General features: G+C 38.2%; 1 protein-coding gene across 3 annotated transcripts in view; it reads right to left on the reverse strand.

Moving 5' to 3' along the window:
• GRIK2 (glutamate ionotropic receptor kainate type subunit 2) overlaps positions 1 to 24,035 on the reverse strand; it is a 510,695-nt gene extending 486,660 nt beyond the window's left edge. For all 3 annotated transcript variants that reach the window (XM_058174749.1, XM_058174739.1, XM_058174730.1), the window contains exon 1: positions 23,784 to 24,035. In XM_058174749.1, the coding sequence (XP_058030732.1) occupies positions 23,784 to 23,898 (115 nt within the window). In that variant the 5' untranslated portion in view covers positions 23,899 to 24,035. The remainder of the gene's footprint in view (positions 1 to 23,783) is intronic.
• Positions 24,036 to 24,444: the final 409 nt, after the last annotated feature.

Genomic DNA, 24,444 nt, shown 5'->3' on the forward strand with positions numbered 1-24,444 from the left:
TATTTAGATGGCTTTTATTTCTAACAATATCTTCCTAGATACAATGGTGCTCTCACCAGGTGATGACATTTATTCTGCCTTCACACCTTTGTTGAACTTCTGTTTTAATTCCTGTTGATAGGAAATAGATACCTTTCCCAAACTGCAAAAATTTAGCTAGAAGTAATTTGAAGAAATCCTTTTTCTCTTTTCTGTTAGTTACACAGACATACACACAGAAAGAGAGAGAGAGAGAGAGACAGACAGACAGACAGAGATATAGATACAGACACAAAAATGAATTTTTGGAGGAATCCCCCTTTTAAGAAGCATTTCAACAGATAGAATATTTTTTTTCTACCAAGCTTACAGTCAGATGTTCTTACTTGCTGAAATGACCAAAATGGGTTCAGAATGGACAGAATGAAGACAGCATTTTATTATTTTCTGATGCAAAAAAGAGCAGTGATTGTATTTATTTTATATTTCTTATCATAGTCTGCAAGATTTCTACAAAGTAGAATTTTGCAGGGCTCTAAACCATAGTGCTGGTGAAAATATATTGAAAAGATGTATATGCTGTCTGATCTTAATCAAACCAACCATTGTAGTTTTCAACAAAAATAATAAATAGTAAACAAAATCAAAGAATATATTATCCAAAATATAGTAAACCATTTAACATGATAAACAAAACATCAAAACAAAATAAATCACAAACCATAAAAGCATGGCATTGGCATAAAATATCCAAGCATCTACTAAAATATAAAATACTTATTTTATGTTAAATAAAATACAACCTCTGTATTTTAGGCAGAGACAGATTAGAAACAGGGAATTCCATAATGCTAGAACCACCACTAGAACAGGCAAATATGAGCTACCAACAATCATCCAGCTTTATCGAACTAATAAAACCAAATTAAGCTCCCAGCAAAAATGATATTATATTCCTCTTGGCTGCAAAGTGTACCTTGGGATTATAAATTTCCCAGATTTTAGGGACTTGAGCAACTTGAAAAGTCCTTAATGCAATAAATTAAAACAGATTTATTAGTAATGGGTCTTAATTACATTTTGAAAAGATTATCTACAGCATTCTAATCAGATCTTTTCAGCTTCACTATACAGAAAAAATAAATGTTCGGTTTTTAGAAACCTTGTACGTTTTTCTTGTAGCCCAAAATAAATGGCTCATCCCCCAAAAAAGAAAAAAAATCAGCCCAGAATTAGGCTGCTTCCCTAGAAATAGAAGGGAAGCAAAGAGGACAACTAGAAGCAAGGTAGATGGACTCAGTTACAACGGTGATTGGGGCACCATTGGAAGACCTGCAATTCTAGTTTAGGAGTAATCATCACAGAGAAAAATCTATCTATAAGGTCACTAAGAGTCAACTTGAGTTGACTTGATAGCACATAATTAACCAATCAAGGGTTAAGTGCACAACAGACATTTAACATAAATGGGATAAACCAGGGGTCTGCAAACTTGACACTTTTAAGACTTGTGGACTTCAACTCCCAGAGTTCCTCAGCCAGCAAAGCAAAGCTGGGAGTTGAAATCCACAAGTCTTAAAAGAGCCAAGTTTGCACCATTTCCCTAAAAATAAATAAATAAATAAATAAAATAAATATTAAAATTTAAATATTAAATTATAAATTATAAATATTAAAAATTAAATAAAAATAAATAAAATTAAATTAAAATAAATAAAATTAAATTAAATAAAAATAGAATGTGTGGAGTCCTAGGCTGCATCAACAAAGGGCTAGTATCAAGATCATATGAAGTGTTAGCACTACTTTATACTGCACTGGCAAGACCACACTTGGAATACTGAATCCAGCTTTGATCACCACAATACAAAAAAAGATATTGAGACTCTAGAAAGAATGCAGAAAAGAGTAACAAAGATTAGGGGACTGGAGGATAAACCATGTGATGAATGGGTTGCAGGAACTGGGTATGTCTAGGGAAGGGAAGGACTAGGGGTGACTTGATTGCAGTCTTGAGGGGCTGTCACAGAGAGGAAAGAATTGACCTTTTCTCCAAAGCACCTAAGGACAGGACAGCTGGAAACTTATCAAAGAGAGATCTAAACTAGAACTAAGGAGAAATTTCCTGGCAGTGGAACTGAGCTGGACTAGAAGATCTCCAAGGTCCCTTCTAACTTCGTTATATTGTTACTGTTACTGTAATTGCTTTACTGAATTATCAAAATGCTATCTCTTATCTCTTATTTTTTGAAATACATAAATAAAATAGTTTTTGAATTAGCCTGAACCTACCATACCTATTTTACCAAACTTCAGAACAATCTGTTGAACCATTTTTCAGTTATAACATTATTGTCCAACAATTCCCAAATTCCTGGATATAATAGCAGTACGTGATTCATTCTATTTTGCCCTTAATACAGGATCATAAAGGCCATTCTCTCATATTGCAGTTTCAAAATCTTCTATACTCCTGGAAATGATTCAGTGGAAGAATTCTTTCTCGTGTAAATAAATGCGACAAATATTTAAGTCCAATTGCCTGCATAACTGCATTTCCAAAAAGTAAATCAAAACAATTCACACAGAATTATTTTAATTCAAAATGTGATAAGTCAATATGCAAAATCTTAAATTAATCAACTGAATCACAGTAGAGACTCCCCATTCCACTGGTCACTATAAAGGTGACCCTCCCTCAAAAAAGTCAGCAAAGAGGTGAAGAAAATAATATATAGTTAGTTTCAAAAGCATATTTTATTTTATTTATGTTGAATATCTCCATTGGGCTATGAGGATCGAATGCATATATGAGTTACCAATCCTGCCTTCCTATTTATGCCATGGTATTAAATAATCTGTAATTCTTCAGGTAACAAAAAGAAAAAAAATGATCATCACTGAATGAAATTATTATTAAGTGTAAGCTGACTTGCTAAACAATTTCTCAGATCACATTTTCTCAGGTAAGATACAGCTCTTTGATGTATACAGTTGAAGTATATAACTGATGACTATAATTGAGCCTGCAATTACAGTCATATGATATGATGATTGTTAAATGAGTCATTGTGTGATGATGTCTGATTTTACATCCTTTTTTGTGTCAGCCATAAAGTGAACACAGCAGTTGATAAACAAGCACAGCAGTGAATAAGCAAACCCATTGTTTGCTATGGGCAATTTCTGTTGGAAACTGGACGTAAATGCTGTTTCCAGCAAAACTGTTGTTAAGTTGTGATCACAGGACTGTGAGATGGTGCAAATGGCCATAGATGTGGCTTGGCTCCCCAGCATTCAAAACATAGTCATATGGCCATGAGGGGGGGAAGGGCAGCCATCGGAATTTCAACTGTCAGAACTCCAGCTTATAAATTCCATTTTTAGAGTTTATTATTATAACTTTGAATTTTCGCAAAGCAACATGTCATAAGTCAAGGACTATCTATAGCAGGGCTGTCAAACTCCCGGCCTGCGGGTCAGATGCGTCAAACGCTGATCATGCCCACACCTGGTTTAGCAAAGGGGAAAAAAGTCCCAATATATCACATGATGATGCCGTGACAACGTGAATTTGACAATCCTGATCTATGGAGTCAGCTTGCCCCAGCCTCACCATATCTTGGAAATTTCAAGCACTCTGATCCTTTCAAATAAGGCTGAATACTGGAGAAGCTGAGACAAGAGGTATCGGGCATGAAAGATCAGGTCTAGCCATGAAGGTTCAATTAAACTGATTTATTGCTAATCATGAACAGGAATCTTCTCATCTAATGCTTGGAATCAATGGATAAGGGTCAATGGAATTCAAAGGAAGTTGGATTCAGTTCACTTATGGCTACATAGGGATTTTAGCCTTATCCCTCTTTTAACTCTGCCACATTCTCTGCTACTTCCTCTCCTGCATGAGATTAGCTAAGAAATCAGTTTTTATCTCTCCAAGAGCCTCCAAGGAAAGTTTGGAACTTCCAAAAGGCCAGAATAATTCAGGCACTCTAAAGCACAGGTTAATATTCTTCAGAAAAATTTACTGTAGGGATTAGCTGTGTAGCTAGGAACATTGTGCTAGGTTTGATTGGTTTTCAGTGTGTTGCTGTCTGATTTTCTGTGTTTCTCTTTATCAGCTAGTACGTTATTTTATATATTCTTCAGGTTGAGCCTGAGGACATTATTTGTATTTATAATCTTCTTGTGACTTGTAGAAACTTTGAGGTCCCTGCAGCTCCACTTTAAACTTTATAAACTTTCTATTTATAGATTGGATCACTGTATTTTCTTTTGTAAACTTCTGCTAATCGTGACCTGGTCAGCACTGTAATTTAGCCTTTTATCTAAATTATGGATTTTCACATTTAGCTTTTCTTTCTTCTTTAATATAGCTGATTTATCTTTCGTAAGATTGATCTTTCTCCTAGAGAAAAGCTATATCCACGATGCTCTGTGCCAGGGGATGTCTTTATAGATAGAAACTATTTCATTTTTTCTGTTTTGAGCTTTTAATTGCCAGAAAGACAGCACAGGGTATGTTCTATCTATTGAATACAGTGGGATTGGAGATGAATACTGGATGAGGTGTCATGTCAGCCCTTCAAGGTAGTCCAGACCAAAAAGCCAAAAGTCTGACTTTTATTATAATATTTCAATAACTTGCAAGTCTGAAGGCACCTCTCCCATCTTTATTTGTACATTACTTAGATGGGTCAAAACTTAGGTACTTTCTCAAATTACATTCCTGCATTGGCCTCAGATTTCTCTTATCCGACCAAACGTTAGTTTGAATCTTCTTCCTGTTCCTCAAGGTTATTCTCATATCCCATTATATGCCTCCCAGAAGATAGATTACAGCAGCAGGATCTCCCATCCCAAAGCAAGAGGCAGGGTTAGTTCAGTTGTAAAAATCCAGAGGTGTTCAGGGAAAGAAGCTTTCAGACGTTCTACTTTTCACTTTACAGGTTTACATTCCTTTACAGTATTTATTTTATTAATGTTATATATTTGAAACAGGTGAACTCCCTGTGGAAGCTTCATGTAAGGGCATACAAGGGTGCCTTAAATTGAGGTAGATAATTGATCTATCTAGCTCAATATTATCCACATTTAATTGTAGCAGATATCTAGATTTCCCACAGAACTCCTTCCTGGCCCCACCTCACTAAATAGACCAAACCAGAAAATCAACTCTACAGGAAGACTAGAACCATAGCTACTTGAGACAGGCTATAATAACAGAACCTTACAAGTCTGGTTGTGTTTTACCTCTCTTCTTTCTTATATCCCTGTAAATTAGGGAGGTTTGCCATTTCCAAATATTATCTTGTTTCTTAGGACTTAAATAATGTTTCAGCCCACTTTGTCTCTTTCTGTCAAGATCACCTCAATTATCCCCTACAACGTGGAACTCCCTCCAAGGGGAGATCTCGCAAACATGAGACAAAGTACAAAGTGGGTTGCTTCACAAGTTCTCACATCTAGTATGCTATGTCATCCATCTGTACAGTGACAGAAAACTCTTCCTCTTCCACTGAAGGGGAAATTCAAATGAGCCAGATTTTTTTCTCATACTTCTGTATGTCTACATTAGTATGGATGTAGCTTAGACTTTAATTCACGCTATCTGAATTTCTGAATCCATACATCAGTATGGATGTAGCATGGACTTTATTCCATTCTATCTGAATTTTCAAATGATGGGAGGTGTTTCCACAATGCTGACCTCTTGGTGGCATGTCTAGAATATGAAGAAATGAAAGGCACTAGTCTACATGATATTATACTCACATAGAAACATCACAGGTGTCACATTACTGATCATTAAAATAGGTTATTAATATGAGGGATAAATTTGGAGCCAATGGAATGTCTGAATATTATGGTTCTATTAAGGAACAAAAGTATATTATTCATTTTAATTTTAATTTTTTTCTTAGAGATGTATTGATTTTAGAATAGAAAAGAATAGAATTCTTTATTGGCCAACAGTGATTGGACACCCAAGGAATTTGTCTTTGGTGCATACGCTCTCAGGGTACATAAAGAAAAAATAAAATCCATTCATCAAGAATCATAAGATACAACACTTAGTGATAGTCATAGGATACTAATAAGCAATCAAATCATACTAGGAAACAATAAAAACAATATAAGTTGTAAAGATACAAGCAACATGGATATAGCCATAAGTGGGAAGAGATAGGTACTAGTAAGGATGAGAAGAAGAATAGTAATACAGTCTTAGTAGTTAATTTGACAGTGTTGTGGGAATTAGTTGTTTAGCAGAGTGATGGCATTTGGGGAAAAACTGTCCCTGTGTCTTGTTGTTCTGGTATACAGAGCCCTATAGCATCGTTTTGAGGGTAGAAGTTGAAACAATTTATGTCCTGGATGCGAGGGATCTGTAGATACTTTCACAGCCCTCTTTTTGACGCGTGCAGTATACAGGTCCTCAATGGAAGGCAGGTTGGTAGCAGTTGCTTTTTCTGCAGTTCTAATTATCCTCTGAAGTCTGTGTCTGTCTTGTTTGGTTACAGAGCCAAACCAGACAGTTACAGAGGGGCAGGTGCCAGACTCAATTTCCTGACCTGAATTGCCATTGCATTGGGGAATGCTAAAAAATTTGCTCTACGGATTTTTCTTTCTTTCTTTAACTACTAAATTAATTCTGGAATTCTAATCACATTGCTGCAAATGTTAAAACTGGCTTTTAATTTTTATTTTATGATTGTTCATTACTAAAAATGGGTATCAAGAACATGAAAGAGTGATGCTTTACCAAAAAGGAATAAAATAATGCTATCTAAATTGCTTAAGATTTTTCTCCCTTATCAAAGTTTATAAAGTATTTGAGTAAAATTATATCTTGGTATAAAGGCACTGGACTTAATGATTTAAATTAACCTGTAAAATGTTGGTGATGTGATACAAAAGATCAGCACTGCCCACTTCTGAAGATAACATCCATTTGCTAGCTAATGTTAGTTTGATTTTAAATGTATCTTTCTCTTCAGGTATTTAAGATGATATTTTAAAATACTTTTTATATTGTATTTTTTTTTATTACTTGGCACAGATTGCAACCTAAATGAGTGTGCTGATACAAAGAGTGTTGAAATTCTTCTACAACATTGTTTCTATTCTTTTTATTCTAAAATTGTGTGTGTGTGTGTGTGTGTGTGTGTGTATGCACACCAGTGGTGAAATCCAAATATTTTTACTACCAGTTCTGTGGGCGTGGCTTGGTGGGCATGGTGTGGCTTGGTGGGCGTGGCAGGGGAAGGATACTGCAAAATCTCCATTCCAATCCCACTCTGGGGCCAGCCAGAGGTGGTATTTGCCGGTTCTCCGAACTGCTCAAAATTTCCACTACCGGTTTTCCAGAACCTGTCAGAACCTGCTGGATTTCACCCGTAATGTACACACACATAGACATTTCATTAGTATAACCATAGCACATAATTAAGCATTCTACTGGTGTCCCCGAGCTACTCAGAGTTTAAGTAAATATATGTATTAAAAGTATATATTTTTATATCTTGTATCCCAAACAGTCCACTCATCATGCACTGATTGAAATTCAAATATTTCTACACAATAGTTTTTGTTTGTTTCTTTGTTTTTTGAATTTATATCCCACCCTTCTCCGAAGACTCAGGGTGGCTTACATTGTGTAAGGCAATAGTCTCATCCATTTGTATATTATATACAAAGTCAACTTGTATTGCCCCCCGAACAGTCTGGGTCCTCATTTTACCTACCTTATAAAGGATGGAAGGCTGAGTCAACCTTGGGCCTGGTGGGACTCGAGCCTGCAGTAATTGTAATTGCAGGCAGCTTTGTGTTAATAACAGGCTGCATTAGCCTGTTGAGCCACTTCCCAGCCCTGTAACTTTATAGTATAGTAACTTTTGAATTCACTTCTTTTATGTTATTGAAGTGTTTTGTAGTTTTTCCATTGCCTGAAACTTTCCAGAGACCAAACTGGTTTTTAAAAGATCAGTAGAAAGTATGTTCAGTTTTTTTCTTCTTCAAGGCAATAAAACGATGTTCACTATTTTCAATCTTAATGCAAACATACAGTATTTTTTAATAAGTAAAGGCGTTACAAAAAGATTAGAATGGAGGATGCTGAGAGAAAGACAAGTAAAAATATGAAACAAATGACTATACAACATGGATCAATAAACACATCCGGTTCTTGCTGCACACTTTCTTGCTGCACACTTTCTGGTTCTGAATCTTTCAAGTTTTGTTGGGAGCTCTCTAATCTCATGTAACTGTTTGAAGGGTTGTGATATGTTTGTTATACAGATAGTCCTCACTTAGTGCCACAGTTGGGATCAGCAACTGTACTGTTCAGCACCATGGCTGCTAAGCAGAAAATCATACAACCACAGTGGACTTACGATATCACTTCCCATCTGGTCATTAAATAAAACATCATGTGACCATAACTTACGATTTCATTTCTTCCTTCTCCATTACTCTGCTTGTCACAAAACAGTTGGGAAGCACACAAATGGCAATCATATGATGATGGGACATTGTGACAGTCATAAATGCAAGAATTGGTTGCAAATCTCTCTTTTTTTTGTCAGCATCATAACCTTGAAAAGTCATTAAAGGAGGCAGTCAGTAATCGAGGACAACCTGTACGTGCAATTACCCTTGGGATTGACCCAGTAGCTCTAATAGGGCAGAATGAACTTTCCAGTTTATTTAAAGGGAATATTGTTGAAATTCTTTTTTTTTTAATTCTATCTGAAACACAGGTGCACAAGCTGAAGAGGCAACAAAAGGCAACAAAAATACACACCATGTTATGATGACTAATTTGAAGGAAAGCTTGTAAAACCAGATCAAAATTAAAGAAATAAGATGCTGCGAACAAATCTTCCCAAGATGCTGAATCATCAGATTGGTCTTGATTAAGAAAAGTAATGGGCAGGAAAAAGAATGGAGGATTTATGCAATATTTGACCTTGTTCTTAGAATTTCTTTAGGATTCTAGTGGAGGAAGGATAAGAATAAGACTGACTTTCAGCTGCTGAGTTGAGCAAAAAGTTTATGAGAGCAAATTAAGTATGTATTCTATAGATGTCTGTGCTAATATAAATAGTAAATAGAATAGAATTACTCCATGAGAAATTGCTTTGATTGCAAGAGATTAATTATGATTTTAATGTACTGAAAAGAAGGAGCTTTTTGGTGAACAAAGGGAATATTTGTTATAGAGGGAGCCACTCGTGGCTCCCATGTAACACCACTCCTGCGCAAGCTGCACTGGCTGCCTGTGGTCTTTCGGGTGCACTTCAAGGTGTTGGTTACCACCTTTAAAGTGCTTCATGGCTTAGGACTGGGTTACTTACGGGACCGCCTACTGCTACCATTTGCCTCCCATCGACCCGTGCGCTCTCACAGGGAGGGACTCCTCAGGGTACCCTCAGCCAAGCAATGTCGGCTGGCGGCCCCCAGGGGAAGGGCCTTCTCTGTGGGGGCTCCCACCCTCTGGAACGAACTTCCCCCAGGACTTCGTCAACTTCCTGACCTTCGGACCTTTCGCCGCGAGCTGAAGACATATTTATTTATTTGCGCAGGACTGGCATAGAATTTTAGACGTTTCTATTTGGTTTTAAATTTTATTTAGTGGGTTTTACTGTTTTAAATATATTTTAACTAGGGGCCATATTTAATAAGTTTTTTAATTATTGTTTTATTTTGTATTTATTCATTGTTATTTTATCTGGCTGTGAACCGCCCTGAGTCCTTCGGGAGAAGGGCGGTATAAAAATCTAATTAAATAAATAAATAAATAATAAAATATTTAGGTCCATTATTTTCATCAGTATGGAGCCGTAGTGGTGCAGTGGTTAGAGTGCAGTACAGCAGCTACTTCTGCTGACTGTCAGCTGCCTACGGTTTGGCAGTTCGAATCTCAGCAGGCTTCCATCCTTCCAAGGTTGGTAAAATGTTGGGGCAATATGCTGATTCTGTAAATCACTCAGAGAGGGCTGTAAAGAACTGTGATATAAGTCTAAGTGCTATTTGTCAGGGCTCCGACAAATGCCCTAATTAACTCATGAGCCTCAAGCCAAGTTTCAAAAGAAATCCAGTTATTTATTAGGAGCACCATGTCAGCAACTTGCCAAGTGTAGTCAACTCTATTGCACTACGTCTCACCTATGACCCTGTTCTCCCCTCCTCCCAGGCTGTATCATAAATCACATTCTCCAAGGAGGCACTTCCATGGGCTGTAGAAACCACACCTCACAAAATGCCTCTGGTAATCCAAGATCCAAAGTTGGAGGAAGGTATGTGTGGAATGTGCTTGTAAATGTGGCTGCTGAACTTCTCCAACAGATCTCCCCCCTTTCAGCCCATGACAACTCGAGAGCGAATTATAAATGCTTTGCGAGTTGGCACTATTGCTATTATTAATCCTTCTTCATAGAAAGACTTCTGAGAATCTGTAGTATTCATGATAAGCTATATAATAGAAAGTCCTATTGGTCATTATGCAGTAAGAACAGGATTAAAATGTGGTAGATTTTAGGGAAACCAAGATATCATTTGAAACAATACAGTTGTTTGGCTTGCTTTGGTTTTAAACTTTGTTAGTCCAATTTTCCCTCTATGAACTCAAAACAGCATCAATGCTGCTCTCTTTCTTCAATTTTTACATCTATAATGACTCCCTATGGGGAAGGTTTAAACCAACAGATGATAATTAGTTCAAAGCCAGTTAATGAATCTTAATTGCTGAGTTGGTATGCGTCTGGTTATTTACATTCCAAATTCTACTACACCATACTATTTAAGTTAGTATGCTAGCTCTTCAAAGTATCTTTCAGATGCAGATTGTTCTTGATTTATGACCACAATTGGAACCACGTTTTGCATCCCAAGTCATTATGGTCATAAGAGTTAAGTCAGATACAATGTTTTGATCATTTTTACAGCAGTTGTTAAGTGAATCTCTGTGGACATTTAAGAAAATCCAGATTCTCCAATGGGCATTTTTACCATAAAGTGGCACAGAACAACACCATAAATTATGATTGTTTGACTGCAGGATGCTGCAACTGGTCATAAATGTGAGCCAGTTGCCAAGCAGCCAAATTGTAATCCCAGGACCCTGAGGACAATACGAAAGTCATCATTGAGAGTACAGGTCATAAATCACTTTTCCTGAGATTGTCGAAACTTTAAACTATTTAAACTATTGTTAAATGAAAAGTTGAAAGTGGAGGACTACCAATAAGCTTGAATTCAATTCCCATAATTGCATGCCTGCACAGGGAAAGTGAGAGTCATCATATTTGAATGGCAGCAGGTTGAGTCCAAACTGTGCAGGGCTAGCAACTCAATTCACATTACTCAACTCAGAGTACTCAATTCACATTACTCAATTCAGAGTTAGCATTACTCAATTCAGAGTAATAGTGCAATAAGCAGGTGTAAAATCCCTAAAGAAATAAAAGAATTTTCCATATATTTTTCAATCAGTTTTGTGATCTTTATTTTATACTCTCCTCCCGCATTCTTTGCCCCACCCCTCTTTCTCATTTGGTGAGATATACTGAATAAATTCTGAGTCATGGCAAGAGAAGGATTCAGGACATTCTGTGTGATAGACAATTTGTTTAAGTTAAAATGTCTTGTAGCAATTTGCTGTTCCTTTTAAACAGAGCTTTATTTTAGTTATAGTTTTTTTTATGATACATTTATTGTATTTTATCAATGGGAATGAAATACAAAACAGAAAAAAAAACATACATCCAACAATAACAAAACAAAACAAAAATAAAAATGTATACAAAAAAGAAAAATAATGACCCAAACATCAAATAAGTCCAACATTAAACATAGAAAAAATCCATCTTGGCTGGATGCTGAAAATAAAATTTAAAAACCAGATAAATTATCCTCCCTTTGCATAATAGGTCTGCAAATAGTTATAAACTTATTTTATTTAATAAGAAAATATATAAACAAATATTTCAGATGTGGAGATCTCTTTCTAATAAAACTGAGCAAACATCTAATATATACAAAAAGTGAAAGAAAAAAAGTAAAAAAAACCAATAGTCAACAGGTTAGCCCAAATATTACACTAGTCTTCAAACATATCCAACACCTTCCTCCTCCTATTTTCTCCACAACAATCCTGTGACATGAGTTGGCTTGAGAGAGAGTGATTGGCCCAAAGTCACTCAGCTGGCAATCTTAGCCCAGTCAAAATATAGGCTTTCCAGCAAGAGCCCCAGAAAATTCAACCCTGAAAAAGTTTCTGTTTCTCTTTGGTTCCATCCAACTGATACATACCCAATTAAGGTAGGTATGCAGTTGGACGCAGAATGGGATGTTTAGGTGCCCACCATTAGTCATGCCCCCTTCACCCACAGCCACCTACCTCAGCTGATGCACAGCCAGCTTTCCTCCTCCGCTGCCCCTCCCTCAGCAATGCTCCATGGCCAGTGGCCTTCTGGCCCTTCACCCCTTGTTCTTCCTCCCTTCCCATTTGCCCAGACGCCATTTGACTGGGGCCTTTGGCTGCACAGGACAAGAAGCCGCTAGCCAATTGGGGGCAGTGGCAGCAACTAATTGATGGCAGGCTGAGAAGGGTAAGCATGCCATTGCTTGGACCATCAAAGGGGAGAGGGTGCAAGGCAACTGGCAATGGTGGCCAGGACTTGAGGATTCTATGAGCAAAACTTTAAAAGAATGATGTGCATTTATCACAGTCAACATTGCAAGAAAACTCAAGGTCAGATGGGATTCTGCATCTTTCATGATAGTAATCTTTGTAGGAATTGAGAAAAAGTTTTACATCTTTGCAAATGAAATTGAGTTTCTCCATTTCCAGAACTTTTGTCTCCACAAGGGAATGATAAAAGGCCCAAACCTTCTTTTTTTAAAAGGGTAGGATCATTCACTGAGCAGGAGAGAAAAGAACAGAGCTATCGTTCTCTGTGGATATTTTTCGAAGTGTAGATAACAAATGGGGAGAATTGTCTTCTGAGTACTCACTGCATGATTTTAAATTCCACTCCAGTTTAGACATTGCTAAGTACTTCAATAATGTTGTGCACTAATTAAGATAAGAATATTGATTTTTGGATGTGGAAGTTTTTTACTCCTATACAGGAGAATCTATATTTCATTTTTATAATTACTTAATTGTTAATTTTGGGACATACATTTCATTATTAGTCAGAGCATTTTACTGATGGAACATCCATGCAAAGCTTCATTCTCTGGAGTTGTTTTTAAAGAAAAATAAGTGGAGTCAAGAATACTTTTCTTACAGTCTATGGACAAATATTAAAGAGCAATTTGAGTAGTAACAATAGCACTTAGACTTATATACCCACTTCATAGCACTTTACAGATATATGCATTTATCCTTGTCAGTGGTCACCAACCATTGGTCTGTGGACCACTGGTGGTCTGCGAGAAAATTTTGGTGGTCTGCAGAAAAATTATTTGCATTTTTATATTGCACTAAATACTATTTATCTTTTTTTAAAAAATCATATTAGTGGTCCTCGGGATTTAAAATTATGAATTTAGTGGTCCCTGAGGTCTGAAAGGTTGGTAACCCCTGATCTATGCATATATGCATACTAGTAGATTTGATGATTTCAGCAATCTCATATTTAATCCATAATATTCAATAAAGTATCTCCTGAAGGGAGAAGAACATAAGGTTTTCCTAAAATATAAATAGTCCAGCTATTATGGTTCCTTTTTCTCCTCTATTGTCTGGACCCAAAATTCTTGTTTAATCAACATTTGAAAGTCATGGCCTACAGGCTTTGGCTGGCGCACCATTTGTGGCTAATCTTAGAACAAAACATGCTGACGATGTAACTCATGGTCACTGTAACTTACTCTTTATGGGGTTGCTCTTGAAGATTATTCAGAAGCTACAGCTGGTGCAAAATGCAACAGCTTGTCTAATGATAGATAAGAACCATTGCAGCCATATCATATCGCTGTTGGTAGCAGTGACTATTTGCTTCTGTGTGATTTTAAAAGCTGTGTTCTATCCATTAAAATAGTTTTTGTCTTCCCTTAATATTAGTGAACTAGAAGTATTTAAAGAGATGTCATGTTTAAGCATCACTTCTGACATTTGCTACAGATTGCTGCGCAATATGAATGCATAGGTGTATATTATATCTCTATTATAAGTGTCTACATATGTAAATATAAACTGCAATGTGATAAAAATGATATATCTAAAATCTTGATCCAAATCAATGAGTATAAATTTGGAAGAACAAAATGATGGCTGTACTTTTATTCAGCTAGCCTTTTTTATTCTCCAGCTATAGAAATATGACTAAATATTGTTACGTATTACATTTTTTCTGCTATCCTAACACATATGATTGTACCACATACATAACGAGGTGTTATGGAGTCTTTAAATCAAAAGTGTGTGTAGACACTCTGCCATCCAGTTATTTATTTTTAGTTATGAGTAGGCAATATATCATTATCAGACATTTAAGAAACAAAAATACTAAAGTAAAAAAATTAGGCTTCTTCCTCCCTTATCTCTAAAGGAGAAAGCACATCGTTCATTATTGCTCACATTTGCACAATGCTCACAATTGAATTCAGAATACACACAAAAAATAAATACAGGTGCTAAAAATAAAACTGTTGTATTTATAACCAGTAGGATATTCTTTCATTCAAATTGACTTGACTTGAAATGTATGAGTAAGGATCCCCAAAGATTTTTTTCCCCATATGAGACTCTTCATTTGACCTGCCTTAAAACTTGATAATGTATTAATGAGTCATTTTAAAAGGATCATGTTAATTTCCCTATCTCTGGTCATAAAGACAGCATATATATCTAATCAGGTTTGCCCTTTCAATTAAACTTGTTTCAGGACATTCTATTTAGTCAGCACCCTGAATGGATCATTAAAATTCTCGTTCGGTAAGAGTTGTGCATGGAGCACTGTTGTTTTTAAATTCCATTAAATCCAAATGGTCTTTATCGCCCCATGACCACTGTGACTTCAATCAGCCAATTTAATTACCTTACAAAATAGTTGGCACATGCAGCAAAGAAAAACAGGAAGGGCTATGACGTTATCAAATTGAAATCTTCCTCTCTGCTCTTTAATCTGGACCAGTCAATAACCATGCTCTACATCCCTTTCCTTCCTTCAGGGGACTCTTAACCTCCACTTTCCTCCAAAGGTCTTGCTTTTCTCTCTCTCTCTCTCTCTCTCTCTCTTCCCCCCCCCTTTTTTTTTACTTTTAGCATTTTACTATTGAAGCCTTATTCTCTACCTTCTTGCAGCCCATGTCTTTAGCACACAAAATTTCTCCTGGTTCCTGGTAACCAAACAGAGCTGGGTGGGTCTGGGCTTCTCCCTGTGACCCCTAAGCATTTTTTCTACATCATCCCTAAATCTAAAAGTCAAAATAAGCTCCTACTATACAAATACCTTTGAACGCTGTTTAAACACCTGCAGAAAAATAGTGAGGAGGTAGTGATGATTTATTCAAGTTTAATGTGTTAATGCATAATTCAGCTTGACTTTATTTTCCTATGCAGAGGATTGACTGCGAGAACCAGCAGGTTCTGGACTGAGAGCAAATCTTTGTAAAGAAATCTGACTTGAAGTCCCTGCTGTGGGCACATTCAAGTAAAAGACACTGTTACCATTCAGGAAAAGACCACGGAAAGCACATAGACAATCCCAACACCAGCCGTTTTCACTCCCTGTACCTAAAATAATGGCTTTGTAAAAGCAACCATCCAGCTGTCGGTACCATATCATTACATTGCCATTAGCAAGAATATCATGCAGGCCATTCTATTCTAAAACCCTTGCTGGGTTTCATTTCCCATCATCAAAGATAGTGTAGAAGGTGAGATTTAATTCTGGCTGTCTGCGTGGCCATTTTCATTTCTGATTTCTTTTACCTACCCTGAGAAAAGCAACAGTAACGCACCTTCAGTAATGATTAGATCACATTCTTTGTTGTCACTTCTGATATTCTGACCAGAGTCCTTTTCCAACAGTCTTCAGTTAGCTGCTTCTAGCAGAAGTCACGCTGAAGGGCTTTAGTTTCTATCTTGTCTATGAAAGTCTCTATTTCTTAACCTTCCTATAAAAGCATGAGCACCCTTAACTAGCTGCCAGGGTTCACAGAATGTGCTTGATAATGGAATGCCATTATTTTAACCATAATCTTTAGAGTACTATAAAGTTTTAAAGAAGTGCTAGATATGGGTGAAAATCTAAAGCAGGGATGTCAAACTCGATTTCATCGAGGGCCACATCAGGGTTGTGTTTGACCTCGGGGGCCAGGGGGCTTGGTCAGGGGGTGTGGCCAGCTCAGCGTCACTTGTTGAGGCTCCTTTTCACCTGCAACGGTCTCCTGCAGCTCTCTGCCAGCAAAAATGGATCCCCCCTGAGCTCTGTTTTCACTGGCAGAGGGTTGCAGGAGGCCAAAAATGGAGTCTGGGAGGGACACGTGCAGCCCACCTGAACTCCATTTTTCACTGGCAGAGGCACTGTGTGCTAGTCCTTCGCTGTTCCAGGGTGGCTCCAAAGGCCAGATATAAGCACCAGCCCACAGGCTCATGGGCCTTGAGTTTGACACCCCGATCTAAAGCAAGATTCATTACCTTATGTGTAGTCAACTTTAAATCTCCAAAAGATACATTGGATTCAAAATATGACTGCCACAACTTCATAACCAGAATCTTTGCTGCTCTAGAGGAGTATCTGTTTTTGATATAAATGTTCTGCCTGGCTCCAGTAACTAAATTCTCCTTGTCACAAGATTCACTAAAATAGCATATTGTTTAAAGGTCATATGCAAACAAAAGCAAAAGTCATAAATGAAAATGTTAATATCCTTTTATGCCTAGTTTGTTCCTTTGTTACTCAAGACGCCTGTAATTATATAATAATTTTCCAAAAGAGTAATCAGGCAAACTTGACTCAAGAGGCCTGCAAGTTCAGAATTCAGAAAAATGCACACGCAAATAAAAACACCAGAAGTCCTTGAAAAATCCATATGACAAAATGCAAGAGTCTTTCTACTGCAAAGATGACTCTCGAGATGTTACTTTACCAATTTTCTGAACTCAATTAAAAGTGCTGATTTTAATTTTTTTAAGTCCATAAACTCTTGTTATTTGATAAGTTTTAATCTTGATTCTGGACATAACAGTCTAAAAAAGAATCCTTTTGAAGATGATCCTGCCTACAGAAGCCTCTTGTCATCCAGGCAGGAAAGTTCTATCACTCTAACTTCTAATATACTCTCTCACAAAGCATGACTGCAAAATCTAAACCAGGTGCTTCTATTTACTTTTGATAAGTGAATTAGGAAAATAATTATCTTAATTTAATTGACTTTAAAATAAATAATGGCTTTTATCCTAGCCATGCTTATCTGTTTTTTGGAATCCAACCCTTGAATGAGAAACTAAATGCAATTCTTGACCTATACTTTACTTTTGTAGGACATCATCATCATTCTAGCCATTGTCTATCCACTACAAGAGGAAGACCTCTTCTGCATGTTTCCAACCAATATGGTCTTGAATCTTTGTAGGACATTTCTGCTTTGAAGCTAGAGCTGACCCTTATTCTTATTCTTCAGTACAAATGTATCTTTTTCAATTTTAGTCTTGAATTACTTTTAATTATGTATTTCAATTTTATTGTTTTAACCATTCTTTCGTATTGTTTTGTTATGATTTTTTCTATTTTTTTTTATTATACACTGAGCTTGCTTCATTTTAACAGTAAGAAAGAAACCAAAGGCTATAATAATAATAACAATAAATTGGCTCAAAATATAAAAATGATAAATATATGTTGCTCCCTTAGCTGCCATTATTATATATTTGAATACCCTTGAATAGTTTTTGGAACAAAAAAGCACAAACAAGATAACACAAGAATGTAGAAAAAAATGAAGAGATGCTGCATTTTATGGCAATAGGCAATATACTACTCACTCTAAGAGGTGAAGTATGTAGGATAATTTAGATGATAGTGTAGAGTAAATTCAAGTCTTATATGTACCTCAGGTTTAAAGATAATTCATATGTGATCCCTGACAGGCTATATATCATGTCTCAGCTGGGCCTCAAAGAAATTTCAAAGGAAAATAAATGGTTAATTCACAAGAAACATGGACCTAAATATTGTATTGCAGAACCCTTGTCTTGAAGCTCTTCATCATAGACATGATAATGATGATGATGAATTGCAAATTCATGTAAATATAAGGTTAGTATTATATTTCCAAAGTATTTGATTCTACACTATATGATACTTCATTAGTTATGACTGATAGTTCCAAAGGAAGAATAGTGCATACTGCTTATGACAAAATCTCAAAGGAAAAATTTACGCATTTTATTCCTTCTGCAGTAACTTCTTATTTTTCACACTTCTCAGGAAATTTATTTCTGTGCTGTATATATTTATTAACTTTGTATCAAACTTTAAATTCTGATTTATATCTCTCAGTCCCTGTAGGCCATTGTTACAGAATTGTAGAGAGATACCATAAAGAAATAAAAATTGTATATACAGTCAGTCTTTATGGTACATTGTAGATGTTGTGAGCACAATCAATTTAGGATTTTATAGAAAATATACTGAAATGTTTAAAATAATTAATTCAAAAATGTCTATAATATTCTATCTATTATTCTGGAAGCAGCTAATAAAATATTATTTTAGTATTTGTGAAAAGTATAGATTACAAGAGAAATTAGAAAATCTGTATTCTGTCATGCATTTAGGAGATAGAATCTCTCTTCCAAAATCCTGGTTATTTAGCAGCAAGAATATAATTTAACTCAAAGAAACCAACTTGTCTACTTTTATGCCACTGCTATTATTCATATGCAAATGTATGCAAATAGATGAATTGAACACAAGTTATATAATATAGCACTTATACATTGGTTCTGATTTCTTTAATCAGATGGCATGCCTAATTTTAATCATTACTTTCTTAGGATTGATAGATCAATTGTACACAGACATTATTATGAACAGCTTGTTAAAATATATAAATTCTCCTACCAGCAAGAAAACCTTACACACGTTTAAGTGAGGAAGTAAGTAGGCAGATAGGTTTGACATAAAACTGATTTCAAAAGAAAAATATTATCAGTTTAAAAACAGGATAGCAAAAAGCTTCAATATTAAAAACATGAAAGTCATAAATGCACGAAGCTGAATTGTACATATTGATGCTTAGAGATGAATGTGCAAATTGACAGAGAAAAATGCAAAACAATGGAATAAGCTTTCCATTGGATCAGTATAATCTCCCATAGCTTATATTTTTATGGTTAATTTTATTATTTATTTATTTATTTATTTATTTATTTATTTATTTATTTATTTATTTATTTTGGTGGTTATCCTTGTATTGCTTTTTTTGTTTTTAATTCTGTAAATTGGCAAGGGGAACAATCCTGGTATAGCAGTTAAGGCATCAAGTTAGAAAACTGGGAGGCCATGAATTCTTCCCACCTTGGCACAAAGTCAGCTGGGTGACTTTGGACTAACCTCTTTCCTTTAGCCCTAGAATGCCAAACCACTTTTGAAAAGCCTTGCCAAGAAAATTGCTGGAAATTGTCCAAGCAGTCTCTGAGAATCCCACAAAATCACAGGATCGCAGACATAATTCCATAGAAGAAGAAGAAAAAGCTTCCAATGAGATGAGCAATTACATAAATGTATTAGATATTTTTTTGGCGGGGGGGGGGGGGAACCCTCAAAGAACATGCACTTTATCAGGTTTTGAAATGATACCACAACGTACATTCACTAGCCTTTTTCCCATCGTAATTATAAAATAAATTTGCATTCAGACAAAATATTGATGTGGAAAGAAGTCTCAAATCTGTCTTCAGAATGAAGGACCATGCACTAAACTGCACACCCTCACGAGTATTTAGCTTTTCTTTGCCTGCCGCCTTCCCTTAAAGAAATAATCTAAAGATTGAAAGCTTTCATCAGATTGTTTATTGAATATCTGGGAGACCATTCTGAGACTCCCACAGCAAACCTTTTCCTTCTGCTGGTCCTAGGACTGTCCCATTGCAATAAATCTTTCCTTGGGCTTTTCTCTCACTTTAATGACCCTTTCTGATCTGAAGGTAACCACCAGGATGGTGTTCTAAATCTTTTTTGAAGGGATTGTTTTTCCTCAGAAAGATTGGAAATTTTTATATTTGTTGGTGGCAAAGAACAAGATAGAGAAACAATAGGCAGCCAAAAGCTGGTCTGTTTTCTTGGCCAAGAATCTGAATTGGCATTTGGTTTTTGTTTCCCTGGCCCTGATGGCCACTGGCCTTAATACCTCTTTCTCTCCCTTCCTAGCTCCCCTTTCCCTCCCTCTCCCTCCCACAGGATTAATTGCCTAACATAGGGCTACCATTTCTAGCCTGCAAAACCGCTCCATTTACTATTACATGCATCTAATGCCAGCTAATACAAAAATAATGCCGATTTTTAACCACAAATATATTAGTTCTCTTCGAGCACCACTTTCCATTGAGGTTGACTGTACAAATGCACACTCATATGCAAGTGTTAATGGGAGAAGCATGGGCAACAGCTGTGTGGATTTGTGCATAATGGCATTAAAGATTCCAGGAGTCCTTTCCCAAGAAGGAACTTGAGGGGGGCAGGGGGGAGAAAGCAATGGACAAAATTCTCAACCTTTTCTTCACCATGGACTCCCTTTAAATACCTTTTGTGGCCAGACCACCAAGTCTTAACTCAAGATTTAAATCATAACATTTCTTCAAGCCTTCGTGGACCCCCTGTGATGACACTGTGCCCCCCCAGGGGTCCGTGGACCACAGGTTGAGAACCACTACTTTAAATCAAGCATCAAAAATACCAGCTGAAGGCACAGGACAGCTAGTGTGATGGAACAACTAAGATGCCGCAGGAGTCTGTGGATGACTTTTGGGCAGCCAATATTTCTTAGGCTTGCTCTGAGGGAAATTGGGAGGAGGAGTACAACATATATTCCCTTGACCACCTGAAGAAAAGATGAGATAACAGTCTAACAAATGTTTGATGAGGCGGGAAGGAGGAGGAAGAGAATAAAAAGAGGAGGAGACTGGTGGTTGGAGACCTCTTCCTCCAAATGTTCCAAGTTCAGTAGAGCAGAAAGAGCAAACAGCCAATATCTGGGCATGTTCTCTTATCTGCTCAGATGATGCTTTCTTCCTTTAGAAAGAGATATTCCCTCAAAGTGAAACTTCTGATTGTTTTGGATGGATTTCATTCATTTTCATTTCCCTACAACGGTTGTTTCCTACTCCAACAATCCAAGGGAGTGCTTATTTTGAAGTTTGAGCACACACAGTGCCTGCCCACACGCACACCTACATACAACATGTGTCAATGCTTCAACAAATTCCTTTACATTCTCTGGTGAAATCAGGCAATGTGCACAGCTGACAATTACCAGGGTCCCCTCACTTCCACATCCTTGCATCTCCAGTTTTGCTACCTCTGATCAATAAAACTACACTGGGAAAAGGCAAACCTCTAAAATCTCCAGATTTCTTGCCTTTTCTGCCTCAGCTATCTTCTGTGGCAGAATAAAGCTCTGGTTGCTGTTTATTCATATCTGTTTTACCCAGAATGTACTTTGGGAAGCAAAAATGATATCTGATTACGATGAAATTGGAAAAAAAAAACAGGGATTTAGATGAGCTTCAGATCTATTGCCCCCCATTGGGGTTACACAGACTTAACCCACCCAGATCTATCTTCCACCGGACAAATCTGGAGAAGTGAGAAGGACATCCTGCCCCCCCCCCCAAAAAAGAATTCCAATGCTTGGAGAAGGAGGGAGCGAAACCTTCACTGTCTGGTCAATTAACATTTCACTAAACTATTCCTTGAAACAAGCCTAATGGGATGATGTTGCCCACAGGGGCAGCTTTAATTAACCCCACAGAAGCTCTCTGGTGAAAGTTGCAGGGAAAGCATAATATTGTCATCCAAAGCCCAGCGGATGTCTGTGCTCAGTCAACATTTAGTGACAGTGTTCCTGTCACAAGCAACGTCCATCTGCTTGGTGCTTTCAGCAGGCTACGGATCAGTTCTCTGCCAGCCATGCCTCACAGGTGTTTCAGAACTACCTCCCGCTTCATTCAAAAGGAGGAGGAATTCCTGAGGATGGTTGCTAACAGCAACGCAACAAGAATTGCGGACAGGGGCTTGGAGGGGGAGCCAGGAAGAGAGGGGGGGAGATAGCTAGGAATAATCTAGCTTGTCACATAAAGACCACTCGAGCATCCTCACTTCTGTCCAGATCCCAGCTGCGAGTTCCTTTCTCAATTTTTAACTATCTATCCTGTTCCAACGCACACACAAAGCAACGCTGTGGATGCTCACTGGAAAGGAATTGTTTCAGTGGCAGGAGAAAGCTTGGAAGCCAAACATGCCTTGAATTAGGCACAATTTTATCCCAACGTTATTGATTCCTCATTGTTCTAATAACGACAATCTGGAATGATTCAAATTGACCCCATCTTAGCGATGGGCTTCCGACCTTAACTTTCTTTTTCCGCCAGACTTAACTTTTCTTGGATAGATTTACTGCCCAGAGATGCCAAGAAGCCTGACCTTGAACCTTTCCTCCCCAACATGGTCCGATTTGCTTCCTTTACCCTCCAAAGCTTGAGTTTGCACCCTGTTTATTAAATAGCAAGGAATGATAGGTTCCTCAAGAATGCAGGACGGAAAGGGAGACGTAAGCTCCTTAGAAAAAGTCAAGACAGAGACGTCCCCTCCAAATAAAACAAAATAAAATAAATCCAACGACCAATACTACCGCTGACCACAGCCATCCAGCGCCTCTTTCGAAGAAAATCTGGCCTTCAGGCACCCTACTAGAGCGACTACTTCAGGACACAGTACCGACATCTCCAACCCAGGTTCTCTGCTGCTTAAAGAAGTTGCCTACTGTCCCACTTTAGAAACACCCCCCCCCCGGTCCTTCTCTGCCACTGGCTTCGGGGGGAGTGTCTAGATTGCCACACTTCCTCCTAAAGTAATGCCCTTGCCTGGCTCAAGGTAGGCATGCTTCACCCTCTCCATATATCGGCAACGAACCCTTTCCAGATCGTTTGGAAGGAAGGCGGATTGGGGCGGGAAAGAAAGTACGAACGTTAAGGAGTTTCCACAACTGCCTGTTCGCCAACAATCGATCCGCGGATAAAGTGCTTTGTAAACCAAGGAAACGGCGCGAGAGGGACCTTTCCGTCCGGCCGAGAATTTAAAGCTTGGAAGCCTCTGACTCGATCCGACGGACAATGACTTCGATCCTGCCAAATTCAGAAGGGAGCCAACTTCGAAAAACGCCTACAGAGGCTCGCGTAACCCCCACTGCAACTCCGAAAAGAAAAGAAAAAAAGGGGGGGGGAGACAACCGCAAAAGCCAAGCTTTTCTTTGCTAAAAGAGAAGTCCAGCCCGCCCTGCCTGGCTTGGCTTGGCTTGGCGGGGCGGGCGCTTCCCGGCTAGCGGTTCCCTCGGCTTGTTTTCGCTGGTTAAGCCGTTTCGCTTCGAAGTCAAGACGATGGGAAGGAAGAAAGGGGCGCCTTAAATGCAACCGGGAAGAGTCTAAATACCGATTAGCCCGGAAGTAGCTTCCTCTCCTCTTCCCTCCGACCTCCCTTTCCTTCCCTGACAAAATCCTGGGGACACAACATAAAGGCAAAGCGAGTAGGGGGGCGAGGAGGAGAATGAAACGGCCGCCTTACCGAATCTCAACACATGTGTGGTGCCTTGAGAATATCCAATCCACATTAAGCAAAGCAGGAGCCGAGCGGTGCCTCTGAAGACTGGATGAGTTAGAATCGGGGAAATAATCTTCATGGTGTTTTCCCTACGCACACCCGCGCCGCTTCCCTTTCGGCCCCCTTTTGCTTCAGCTTCAAGGTTTCCCCCCGCGGTCGGGTTAAAGCGCCGAGGAGCCGTACGGAGTCAAAAGTGCCTGGCCCTGAGACGCGATCACGGCATGGTCACAACAGAGACAAGGGACTCTCCGCTTCCCAACGCTGCTCGCCGAGCCTGCATGCTCTTCATTCACTGCGCCAAGGAGCAGCCTTCGACTGCAAGGAATGGTGGGACATCCATGGTAGTCTGGTGAGCGGGAGCGGAAGGAGGGAAGAGAGGAATCCGGGAGAAATCCAAAGACAGAGGCTGTTGGCGCCTTGGCCAGCCGGGCGAACCTAGGAGAAAAACGAAAAGGTGGGGGGGGGGCGAGAGAGAGAGAGATCAATAGGCGATCCGAGCGGGCGAAACCGCCACAGAGCAAGAGGCGGGCGCTCGCTTTGGCCGATGGGTTTCCCTTCCACTGAACTGCCGCACAGCTTCTGACGCGCAGCCAAAGATGAAGTGTGAGAAACGGAGACAGCTCGC

This window comes from Ahaetulla prasina, chromosome 1 (assembly GCF_028640845.1).
Source record: "Ahaetulla prasina isolate Xishuangbanna chromosome 1, ASM2864084v1, whole genome shotgun sequence".
In the NCBI taxonomy this organism is placed as follows: domain Eukaryota; kingdom Metazoa; phylum Chordata; class Lepidosauria; order Squamata; family Colubridae; genus Ahaetulla; species Ahaetulla prasina.